Consider the following 12,620-nt stretch of genomic DNA (forward strand, 5'->3'; position numbering starts at 1 on the left):
GCTGGCTGAACATTCCTGTCTCTCTTTGCAAGAATGACCTGTGGCATGAGGTGGAATTGCAACAGGGGTCCTGCTTTTGCTTGTAATACCAGGCATCATTCAAAGGAGGGGATGGAAATGGCAGTCAGGTGTTTCTGAGTGACAGAGGAACAGGATGCCATTGATTGCAGTGGCTGCTGCCCACTACGTAGGAGTTGGGTGAGTTGGGCTGGAATACATTGCACAGTACTATAACTCCCTTATAGGATTCTGACCACTATTTATTGGTATGGTCAATGACCAGCATTAAGGAAAAATATATACACATATAAAAGATTATTAGAGCTGGTGTAGTGATTTGAGTCCTCGATTAGGATTCTTGGAGACCAAGATTCAAAGGCTTGGAAACACATTGAATGAGTTCAGATAAGTCACACTTTCTCAGCCTCAGAGAAAGGTAAATGTACACTTAACTAAATTTTGCCAAGAAACCCCCATGGTAGGTTCACCTTAGGTTCATCCTAAATCAAAAACAGCTTGAAGGTACCCAACAACAACAAAAGACGTTATTATCCAGGCACTTGTTGGAACTTGGAAAAGTGATGCTTGGTCTCTTCCTACTCAGGATGATGATCAAAAACATTGGAAGTACACCCCCCCCCCCCAAAAGAACAGGAAGACATGGCTGAAATAAATTTTCTGCTTCTCATGGTCTCTAAGGACTTCATCACATGGAGGTCCTGGGGGATAGCGGGGCATCCGTGGGGCATCGGAGTGAATTTGTTGGGCAGTGGGGAGAATCCTTTGGACAGCACCCTGCATCACCCCCTTACCATCCCACATGGAAACCAGTCTGTCCTTGGCTTGCTACTGTGGTGTCCTGGCTTACTCTATGAGAACACAGTTAGTGCCCTGTGTTCTCAGGACTGTCACTTAGCATGCTGCCAAGATGCAGCATGCAGGGAGTCAGCAGGAGCCCTGCCAAAGCAGCCCTGCATCATGTGATGGGTTCTGTCTGGCTGCATCTTGGCAGTGTCCTAGGAGTGGGCTGAAAGCCCACGTGATGAGGTCATAAATATAATAAACCAAGTATAGGCAATTTTAGTTGTTCATCGCAATTCTAAGTGTGTCCTTTTCCTTAAGAATGGGGTGACATACAAGTGGGGGATAACTTTTCTGCTATCAGTGTGGGGATAAGTAAAATGTAGTGACAAACATCCTCTCTTTTTTTTGGCATGTGCTCCAATAAATTTTTGGGCTTCCAGATCTGGACTGGATTTTAAGTTTACATGATCAGTACATAGTACAGTGGGTTTTTAGGAGGTGGTCATAGAAGCAGTACCAAGCTCTATTCTTGTGGACTGACCAGTTAGTTGTATACAGTACAAGAACTTCTCAACTTTGCATAATATACAAACCAGTCACGATCAACAATCATTATAACATCTGTTTGTGGTAACTCATTTTCTTCACAAATAACTGAAGCAATTGAAGTTATCCTGCTTTTCTAATTTTATCAAGGGAAACAGCAAGTTTAATATTCTGCTATAGACACATTTAGAGGTTTTTTTAAAATAAAAAATACAATGAAAATCCAGAAAACTCAGATAAAGGAAGATATTTCCCCCCATGTAATTGGTGTATGCCTATTTCTGCAAAGCTCAACTTTCAAGTCCTCCTGATACACAAGCACTTTGCAGGGTGATTTTTATGGGCCTCATCAAATTTGAAATATAACAATGTGGTTTTATGGACTTGCCTGAACAAACGAGAGGCCTGGATATTTATGATTGAAATAAGAATGCTTTACCCTTCTTCTTTATAGACCGTTGCCATAGTTTTAAGGCAGGTTCTGTACTTGATCTCTCCAGGAACCGGCTGTGGTCCTTGAATCCTACTTTTTGCAACATCAAAAGGGATGTTAATAATGGAGGCTATTGTTCCTGAGACCAGCCCGATCCCAAATTTTCTTAGGAATTCCAAAGTTGGATCCTAGATAAATCAACAAGACAGAGAGATGGGGAAGGAGGGAAATAGGGAAGGAAGGAAGGAAGGAAGGAAGGAAGGAAGGAAGGAAGGAAGGAAGGGAGGGCAAACAAAAGAGGAACAGAAGCACCTCAGTTGGTTAAAGACTATAAAGTAATGTGCCTTTAATCAAAATGCCTGCACGATACGACACACTCCTGTTATTATAGCGGAACACATTAGGATTTCCTACATTGGGGCTCCATTTCTTGACAATCCTATTGGCCATGTTTTTACACATGGTCTAAATTGCTGAAGTACACATTTCCTCACACAGGATTTATAAACACAGTTCATAAAGCAAGGCCAGTACGGCATATGGGGATGATTTGTATAATTGGGCTTCACAATGTACTTAGTATTACTGTATCAAAACGGGAGAAATCCAAGCACACTATTAGCTAATTGGCCAGAATATTTTACAAATGACAGCAACTTCCACCATGAAGCCTACTAAAATGCTCATTTGTGTGTTGGACCCCCAAATGTTAAATTAAATAAAGGCTAATCTCAGTCTGCTGTTTTCCCCTCCAGGTTTTTTACATTTAGCTTCATGTGTAGCTGATGCACTGTACGAAGCAGAGCTGGCTTCCTGCTATTAACAATCCAGCAGCGGTACAACTGCAAAGCAGACTTCAGTGCCCTGTGCATTATAAACAGTAGTAATTCACTAAGCTAATTGGCTGAAGAATTTACAACACATTGTTCCCAAAGCCTCCTATTTTGCCCTGATTTTTTAAAAAAAGGTAAAAATTGGTTGTAAAGCCAAACTTGAAATAACGCTTTTCTGTATGAGCTGAGACAATCCAACTGTGTTTCTATTCCTTCAGACAGCCTTCCTACCCAGGTACTGCCAGGAACATCAAAGTGCTCAATTAGTTTATCTGGAAGTGAACTTTTCCTTAATAAACTCTAATCCCATATGTGTGAACACTGAAAACTAAAAGGGAATGCTGCCGTGCTGAATTTCCAAGGTAGTTTATAATAGGACTTCCATTTTATGTCATGGAAGCTAAAAACAATAACAACCCGAAATGCTAATAGTATGCTACATACAAAGTATATTTCTTGCAATCCTTGAACGCTTTTTGCCCCCTCTACACCACTTTACAGCATGAATTTGGCACCTTAAAATGTCAAACCAGTTATTTTCTTGGGGTGAAATGCTATTTTGTTTGACCCATTTCACATAAGATAAATGGAAACATTTTCACAGTTGAATTTGAGAGCAACTGTTAGGATGTATTTGCATAGGAATTATGTTTTAGAGCCAAATTGGGATGGAGAAGCCACCCAGTAGTGGTCCAGGATCTAAACGTAGTGGAGAGGGCCTCTCCTTCTACTAGAGGATGAGGTATAAACCATACATATCCTGCTTGGATCATGGATAAACAAGAAATATTTGAAGCTGAAATATCTTAGCTTAGCATACAAACAAAATTATTTCGAATTGAAAAAAGTGTTTAAATTGAAATATTTCTCCAGTGATCAATGTGCTTGTTGACTGGGGTGCAGAGCCTCAACTCAGCTTTGTACTCATTCTGTGACCCCATTGATTGTCTTCTGTAAAAAAAAAAAAGATGTTACATCTGGGAACAAAGGAGTGAAAATTAAATTTAGGACTGAAACTGCCTTGTATTCTGCTTTAGTCAGGTTGTTTCTCTCCAGTTAGTTCAGCAATGTTCAGCTAAATGCCTGTGAGAAGTTTATGTTCAGTATATGAGGGCAATAGACCTCTGTTTTTTACTCTTAAATCTGGAAAAGGTCTTCTGGTAGAGGTTACATTGGAACACTAGGCCTGCTAGACAATAATAGCTAGCATTTTGTTAATGAGAAATGCAGGAAAAGATCTAAGAGCTAGCACAGTACACTGGTTTGAACGAACTTTGTAAGACCTGGATCTAGTGGGTTGTTGTAGGTTTTTCGAGCTGTAAGACCTGGGTTTAAGTTTTCGCTTGCCATGAAAACCTATTGGGTGACTTTTGGCAAGCCATGCTCTCTCTGCCACAGAGGAGGAAGTCAATGGCAAACGTTCATTGAAATAATCTTGCTAAGAAAACATGTAATAAGTTTTATTTAGGTTTTCATAAATTGGCAATGACTTGGAGGTACACAGTAACAACCATCTTCTTGTTGTGAAGGAAGGAATTTACTATCTCCTTTTCATAATGATGTTCATCCTTCATGATTTATGATTCACCTTCCTCCTATAGAGACCACCCCTCCACTGAATGTTCCCATAGTGAGATGCATGAAGCCATCTTCTGAGATCTCCTAATATTGCACTGTTTTTATCCACCTGGCTTATAGGAACATAGCCAGATGTCCCTATACTGCCCCACCACTCTCTACTAACCATAAAATACCCCCACAGGAGGAAACTGAGTTTTGCTGGAGGGAAATGGTATATAATTCTATCTGGGTGAAACTTCATGTTATGTCTCCTGATGCAAGGAGATACCAGCCTTTTGTTTGATTTCTAGTAAAGAAATCTGAAAGAGTATTAGAGCAGTGGAAAAAGTATGATGGATGAGCTTCAAAGGATAGGTGGGACTGGTAGTGCTTCTAATTTTTGGAGTCATTAGTCATTACTGTTTCAAAGAAAAGCACTGTGACTATGGCAACCAAATCCATACCCTGATTTTTTCGCTTTGTTTTATGCAATGAGGTGCTTACCTTGTTGGCAGGAATTATGCTTTTTACATTGAAGTAGAATCCAAAATAAACCATATTGAACACTCCATGCCTTCCTAAGGTTGCGGTTAATCCTTTATTGAGCCCTCTGAGACCCAAGCCATGGGCCTTAATAATCTGTTGAGCTTTGGCAAAGGTGGATGGTTGCTGTCAGAACAAAGCAAAATGTCAGAAGCTGCTTGAAATAAAATAAGATCTCACAGAATGTGAGATTAGATTGTAAAGATCATGTGCAGCCCATATTAAATTGCTAGCCACTTTTTAATCAGTGGCAATTAGTAGCTCATATGTTACTGGCCCAATAAATATTTCCCAAATTTTACTTTAAACATTTATAGTGCTGTTAAAGTTCTAAGCCTTTTTGGGGGAAGAGCTGGAAAGGATGGGAATTGACAGATGCATCCATAGCTGGTCATATTTTGTCTGAACTTTAAAGAAACTATGTAAAAACTGGATTTTAACTTTTAGATCTCAGCTCAGAAGAAATCAACTGCCCCATTTTCTATCACTGCTTTTTAATAAAAATAGATGCAGCTTTATTACTTATCTATTCACATACACATTTCCAGCTGTACCAGAACTTTCTGGTCACAAAACTGTATGAAACATCTTAATATATGTCCATGCATCATAAATTTTATTTCTTTGTGAAGAAACAAGTGCTTTTGGACTCATGAGAGGTATCTCCTCTGCCCCCCCCCCCCAAGTATTCAGTGCTATCAAAGGTGCAGAAATAGCAGTGTACATAGACACAGATGTGTGTGATTTATTTTGTCTTACTGTATGTTGATGAACAAAAATGGAGAACTGAAGCAGCTCTCATACAGCTGCTGCTGGTGTTCCCTGTATAGTGGAGCGTTCCTATGTCACAGAGTTTCAAGGATGGATATGCCTAGACAGAAGGCTTATTTTCTTGGGACTGCACCTATTTAACCATTTAGGGAGACACTTGGGGAGCATGAGAAACATCTCCCACCTCTGTGACAATTAATTTTGTCAGTCTGTTTCTTTCTACTGCAGCAAGCTGCGCCTTCGTTTGACAATACAGACATGTGAGCCAAATGGTTACCATCACAGAGGTACATGAGACATGTCCTATTTAAATTTTGATTGAATGGGTGAAGGAAATGTGTAAGGAAGGGATGTGTAAGGTGTCTCTGATTCTTAGATTGTGAGGTTAGAATTTTTTTTAGTCAGTGCTTTGGTGTGGAACGAAGGCTTTGTGCCCTCCAGTCTCCTCACTCCATGGGGCTGGGAATTAAATGATCTTAGTCAATGTCTCCACGATCCCCTAGAAGTGTCAAGTTGGTGTGCTCAGTTTCGTTTCCTCACCCTCTTCCCCACATAGGAATGATCTGATCTGCATCAATGCTTCTAGGAGCTCCTGGGAATGTTTGTTGAAGTACAAAAGGATTATTCCCTTTCTTTCTACTTGGGTGTGGATTCAGGAGGGGGAAACAATCTTTCACCTTTAATTTCTAGGGACCTCTTCACACATACCGTATTTTCATAGAATCATAGAATCAAAGAGTTGGAAGAGACCTCATGGGCCATCCAGTCCAACCCCCTGCCAAGAAGCAGGAATATTGCATTCAAATCACCCCTGACAAATGGGCATCCAGCCTCTGCTTAAAAGCTTCCAAAGAAGGAGCCTCCACCACACTCCGGGGCAGAGAGTTCCACTGCTGAACGGCTCTCACAGTCAGGAAGTTCTTCCTAATGTTCAGATGGAATCTCCTCTCTTGTAGTTTGAAGCCATTGTTCCGCGTCCTAGTCTCCAAGGAAGCAGAAAACAAGCTTGCTCCCTCCTCCCTGTGGCTTCCTCTCACATATTTATACATGGCTATCATATCTCCTCTCAGCCTTCTTTTTAAGCGATTTAAGAGTATTTTGGGACTTCAGCCACACAGCCCAATGGTTCCCATCACACAATGGATAACTAATCCCGAGGTACAGGCCCGTAGCCAGGATTTCGTTTCGGGGGGGGGGGGGGGGCTGAATTTTTTTTCAGGGGGGGTTTCGGGGGGGGGCTGAGTTTCGGAGGGGGGGCTGAGTCTGAGTGAAAGAGGGGCTAGCCTAGCAAACCTTTTGTATAGTTACCCCAATACCCCCATGCATATGGGATATATTGAGTATGGTGATTAGATCATGATATGAATAAACATAACAGTTTAAAGAATGCACCATTAAGGCCTTTTCGCGAACCACCATGAAAATTTCGGGGGGGGGGGGGGCTGAAGCCCCCCGAGCCCCCCCCCCCCGGCTACATGCTTGCCGAGGCAGCTCTGTGGCAGAAGTGCTGCCACCGCCGAAAAGATGACAATGGCAGACAACAGCAGGGTCCCTGTCTTCCCATAAGGAAAGGTGGGTTCAGCTGCTGAAAAAGGGCTTCCCCCCATCTGATGAGGAAGTGGGGAAAACTGCAATGGAACGGGACATGGAGTGACAGGTTCCCATGCCCCCAGTGGGATGTGGTGATCTGGGACATCTTCGACGGCATGGGTTATGAGGTGACAGGTCCTTAAGTCCTAAACTGGAACTCACCAAGTTCTGAGAAGCACAGCTGGCAGTGGGAGAAACACTACCTGCTATCTCATTTTAGAGAGATTTCTGAAGATTCACTCAATGATAACTCAGGAGGAGAAAGCACAGCAAAAAAAGAAGAGGGGTTGGATTCTGACCCTTACTGAACCAGATTAGGTCCTCAGGGCAAAAGGTCTTCTCTACTGCTTTGGACTATATAGTAGGTAAATTTTAAAATGAAAGGAACACATCACTTTTCCTTTGTAGCTTTTTAAACCAGAAATTACAAACCTTCCTTCATAGACCATCTATTACAAGCTCAACCAAACTCAACCAGGTAGAAAGAATTTCTAGATTGGGAGACTTTGTGTTTAGTCTATGTGACCATTTTAAAAGTAACTTAAACTTGAACCATTCTAATCTGGAACAACATATCACTGTGGAATATTGCTTCTAGCCTCTGTTGTGCCTCCAGTCTTCAATTAAGGTTTATTTTGCTGTCCAAGTATTTGCTTACTTAGCTTTTCTTTTTGCTAATGTTACCTTTGTGTAATCAAATATTTAATCAGAAAGGCAAAACGTAGCTTCCGGAAGGATGCTTAAACAGGGAAATGAAGACAATTTTGACTACAGTACAATAAACAGTCCTAATTTCACTATACCTATTTGTTTAGCATGTTTTCATTACAAATATGCTATCAAAATGATCAGGAAAAACAGCCAAATGATCCCTGAAATAGCTAACCCAACAGGTGGATGCTTATTCAGGTGACAGTCATACTGAGCTTTCTTTTAATATTTTGTTTCACCCTGATTTACCTGCATTTAACAAGTATAAGTATTTATGACTTGCAAAATAAATCTGTCTTTTTTAAAAAACAAGAATAACACTACAAAGGTATATATTGCTATGGGACTAGTCTGGAAAGGCCTTACTATGCTGAAAATGGTCTCAATGAAAAGTTAAGAGTCATTTGTTTGGGAATGGTTTAAGAGAATAGAGTCTCCTATCCCCAAACTATGCAGCTAATTTTTGCTGAGACTGTGCTCAAAATGAGTGATAAGAATCAAACCAAATGGTTCAATTACCTTGATTAATATTTGACTCCCATAGAATCATACAGTATGATCTTGGCTTACTTTTAAATTAATGTCTGAAATTGCAAAATACCTTAAGTGAATATGAAGAATAGGAGGTAAACCTCTGGATCAAGTTCAGCCCCTTTTGCAACTTAAAGGTGAGCTGGTTACTCACCACTTTTAGCATGACTGGCTTGCATTTTTCCACTCCAAAACTTAGTTTGCTGGGAACCTGGGACTGGCTCCTTTTAAAGATTCATATTTGGGTGATTTGGGTTTCCTAACGCCATTTCTGCACTTGTGTACTAATCTTGTTATGTATCTCGTAATAATAATAATAATAATAATAATAATAATAATAATAATATAATAATAATATATTTCTAGACCGCTCTCCCCCTAACAGTGGGAAAGTGAATTTACTGTGAGTTTTCACCTGAACATGAAAGAAGCAATTGAAAATTCAGTTGGAAACCCACAATGAATAAGGCACTCTATTGACATGGAAGCAACCAGCACCACTGCTTCTGCCACTTTCACTCTTTCTAGCAGGAAAGTTAAATAGATGGGTTGTTGTAGGTTTTTTGGGCTATATGGCCATGTTCTAGAAGCATTCTCTCCTGACGTTTTGCCTGCATCTATGGCAGACATTCTCAGAGGTTGTGAGGTCTATTAAAATAGACCTTTTTTGGACTTATAGTGGGAAAACCAAAATACTCCATATTTTATTAATGTAATTATTTCTCCACTTAATAATAATAATAATAATAATAATAATAATGCTTTATTTATAACCCACCCTATCTCCCCGAGGGGACTCAGGGCGGCTTCCAACAACAACAAAAAAAAGAACACAGTGGCAAACATTCAGTGCCAAGGGCAATACATAACAAATCAAAATAACAGTTTGAATAAAAATAATAAAAATAACAACTTAAATAAACACAACATAATACATTTCAAACTTTTACAACATAATAAATCCTTTAAAACTCTTAACATTCGGCTAAGATATTAGAGCTAAGATGGTATACACCTTCTAACAGGCGAAGGTAGGTGTTGAACAACTAGGCGGGGAATATATAAAGATGTAATTAGTCCTCCTCTTCTCCTTAAGATTGAGTGCATAGATGAGTTTTGAAAAGCCTTTTACAGGAGAGGAGAGAGGGGGCCATTTTTGGTTCTTTAGGGAGGGAGTTCCAGAGGCGGGGAGCGATCACGGAGAAGGCTCCCTCTCTCGTTCCCACTAGCTGCACTTGAGACGGGTGTGGGATCGAGAGCAGGGCCTCCTCTGCAGACCACAGTGCTCATGCTGATCAGTATGTGGAGATGCGGTTTTTTAAATAGTCAGGGCCTGAACCATTTAGGGCTTTGTTGGTAATAACCAGCACTTTGTATTTATCACTTATTATTAAAATAAATGTTGTTTTGATTAGATGACTCTTGAAAATTTAGCCAATAATGCTGCTGCTCAAACTGCCTTGTGCTCCACATGTTTTAAAACAAGTTCCTGTGGTCCACTAATTATTTTTTTCCGCAACAAGATTTTATTAGTATTTTTTTAAAGACATAAAACCTCATTTATTTAAATGAGGAAAGGAATTTTCTCCCATTTTTCTGTTTTCCTTTTCTTTAGAAAGCACTTGAGCTTATTCAAACATGTCAAGACACATTTTGCCCTCATTGATTCAGTTGTGTCTAAAGTCAAAGCCCAAGTTTGTTTATACAAGAGACTTGGATAAAAAGCTAATACAGAGAAGGAGAATAATTCCATTTTGAGAAGGGGGTGGTGAAATAGTGTGATCTTCTGTATGTGCCTCTGTTTTCAAATGTTTTATAGACTAGAGCAGCAAAAGAAAAAGGTCCCATGAGAGAAAACTGTTGCTCTGATGCTTGTATGGTTATTCCTCAATGAGCCATTGTGGCATATAACCTTAATCTTCTTGTTGGATTTTCAACATTATGTTTTGCCTGTCCTGCTTCTGGATAAGTTTATCATTATTTTAAAGTCCACATAAAAATCTGTGTGCATTTTCATATCTCTTAACCCAGGCATTTTCAAAATCTTTCCTTGATTAAGTTTTGTAAAAACTCTCCCTCTTCTGAAATCTAGTATTTATTTTATGTGGGAAATGGGGAAAGTCTAAAGCACCTGGCTGCATAGTGAGAAGACAGGAAACTTGGAGAAGATAATGGTGCTGGGAAAAATGGAAGGACCAAGGGCAAGACAGATGGATGGTATCCTCACAGTGACTGGCTTGACCTTGAAGGAGTTGGGGGTGCCGACGGCTGACAGGGAGCTTCGGTGTGGGCTGGTCCATGAGGTCACGAAGAATTGGAAGTGAAGGAACCAATAAACAACAAAACCAAAGAAGGTGTGTCACCTAGGAGGAATGGCTATTGGACAGAACTTTATTCTCTCTGTGTATTTTTTAATTAAAAACCATAAAAGGACATTTGATTGTGCAGTTCTGAGAAAGCAAATTTTAATTTTGCCTACATATTTTGTAAATTCTAGAGAGGCAATATCTATTTTAAATCAAAATCCTATTTTCTTTCTGTTTTCCCCTTGTTTTAATACTTTCTTTTACTTTCCCTGTTTTCTGTGCTTATAGAGTTTGAAATATATTCTCAGATTTTAATAGATGACATAATCATTCCCAAATAAATATTTTTTTACCACATTATCCATATCAAATTTGTTTTCCCAGCTATTTTCCAGTGGCAATAGAAACAGTGATTATTACATTTTTAAAAATCTGCTCGGTGATTCCCCTCCCAGCTCTGATGTTACTCAGGTCTTCATGAAGATTTCATACATATTATTCATTTATTCTGCTTTCTTTCCAACATATTGAATTTTTTTTCAGTTGCCATACCTCTGTGAAAGCATCCCGATTTGCCAGCAGGCTAACCTTGACTACTTCAAAAGGGTTAACCACAACGGCTTCTGTTAGCCCAGATCCCAAGCCAGCAACTGCAAATGCCTAAAAGAGTTAAATCAATCAGTTCTCAAGCTCATTGCAACAAAACATCCCGCACATCACATTCTGAAGTTGAGCATTAAGCTGACTGATACGATGAAAGTGGAGAGACCAACCCTTGCACAGGAGTATACCATTACTAAACAGCTTTCGTCCTTGATTAGATGTTGACAGTTCATGCAGAAGAAATTACAAAAGCCACAAACCACATTCCAAACACTCAAAATAAAATGTCAAAGTCCTATCAACAATACATTTTCTCTAGCTGGAAGGAACGTTTTGTAACTGGTTTAAGAAATGTATATGGGGGAAAGCATGTCCTCTGTGTTCTATTTAAGGAGAGTATTAACTTGTAAATTTACATTATGCAATCTAAGCACAAAGATAGCTTCTAAAATCACTTCCAGAGCATAAAACAAATGGATAATGATGTAGTATATTAATTACAAAGAAAAAATTGACTACATTGATAGATTCCCATTCAGAAAACCATTTTGTTCATCGAAAAGTTCTTCAGGGCAAATTTCACTTCTGAAAAGCCCTAAGAAATATATTAGTAGTCATGCTAATGTGACCTATAAAAACTGTATAACAACCATGACCTATAACAACAACTTGATACATAGCCACAATAAGGAAATCAATAAATTGCAAAGAGTGCTTAAAGTGTGTACATAATGCAGTGAACCATAGTAAAATCCCTTTAAAACCTTTTTAGTGCAAACAATATTTTTGACTATAATCTAAAACACATTTAGGTTTATTTAAAACTTTGGAGTTGTACCCAATGAATTCATGCTATTACGCATGAGTCACTTGCTGTGTCCTCTCCATGTTTGCTTACAAGTTGTCTATCGACATGAATTTCATAGGCTTTCTAAAGGCTAAAAACACTCTGGATGGCTTTGCCAGTTGCTTCCTCTGAAATATGGCCTACAGCAGCTGTTACTCATTGGCAGTCTCCTATTCAAGTGTTAACCAGGGCTGAGCCTGCTTGGCTTCTAAGATCAGTTGGGACCTGTTGCCTTTAGAGTATTTAAACAATGTTATTTATTTATTTACATTGTTTTTTCTACTGCCTTTCTCCCCATCACACAACAGATGTGTGTGGGGAGGATACCAACGAAGCATGGTCTGTGGCTGTGTTTTGTCCACTTCTGGGGCATTTCTCACAGTGTCTTCATGGCTACAGAACAGAGTAAGGGATGTAGTGGGAAACATTAGTTAAACCTTCCCTCCATGAATTCCCATACTTTGGGATCTAAGCCAATGTATTTAATAATACATTTGAGAAAACCTGTGATGGCTTGTTTGACAGTGATGAAGTTTGTGACC

At 39.5% G+C, this 12,620-nt stretch overlaps 1 protein-coding gene across 2 annotated transcripts in view; it reads right to left on the minus strand.

The window, feature by feature from the left end:
- Nucleotides 1-12,620, minus strand: part of SLC25A21 (solute carrier family 25 member 21) — a 306,932-nt gene that overhangs the window by 3,514 nt on the left and 290,798 nt on the right. For both annotated transcript variants that reach the window (XM_060759039.2, XM_060759046.2), the window contains exons 6-8: nucleotides 11,181-11,288; nucleotides 4,681-4,845; nucleotides 1,790-1,971 (exon numbers count right to left, since the gene is read on the minus strand). In XM_060759039.2, the coding sequence (XP_060615022.2) occupies nucleotides 1,790-1,971; nucleotides 4,681-4,845; nucleotides 11,181-11,288 (455 nt within the window). The remainder of the gene's footprint in view (nucleotides 1-1,789; nucleotides 1,972-4,680; nucleotides 4,846-11,180; nucleotides 11,289-12,620) is intronic.

This window comes from Anolis sagrei, chromosome 1 (genome assembly GCF_037176765.1).
Source record: "Anolis sagrei isolate rAnoSag1 chromosome 1, rAnoSag1.mat, whole genome shotgun sequence".
Taxonomy (NCBI): Eukaryota; Metazoa; Chordata; class Lepidosauria; order Squamata; family Dactyloidae; genus Anolis; species Anolis sagrei.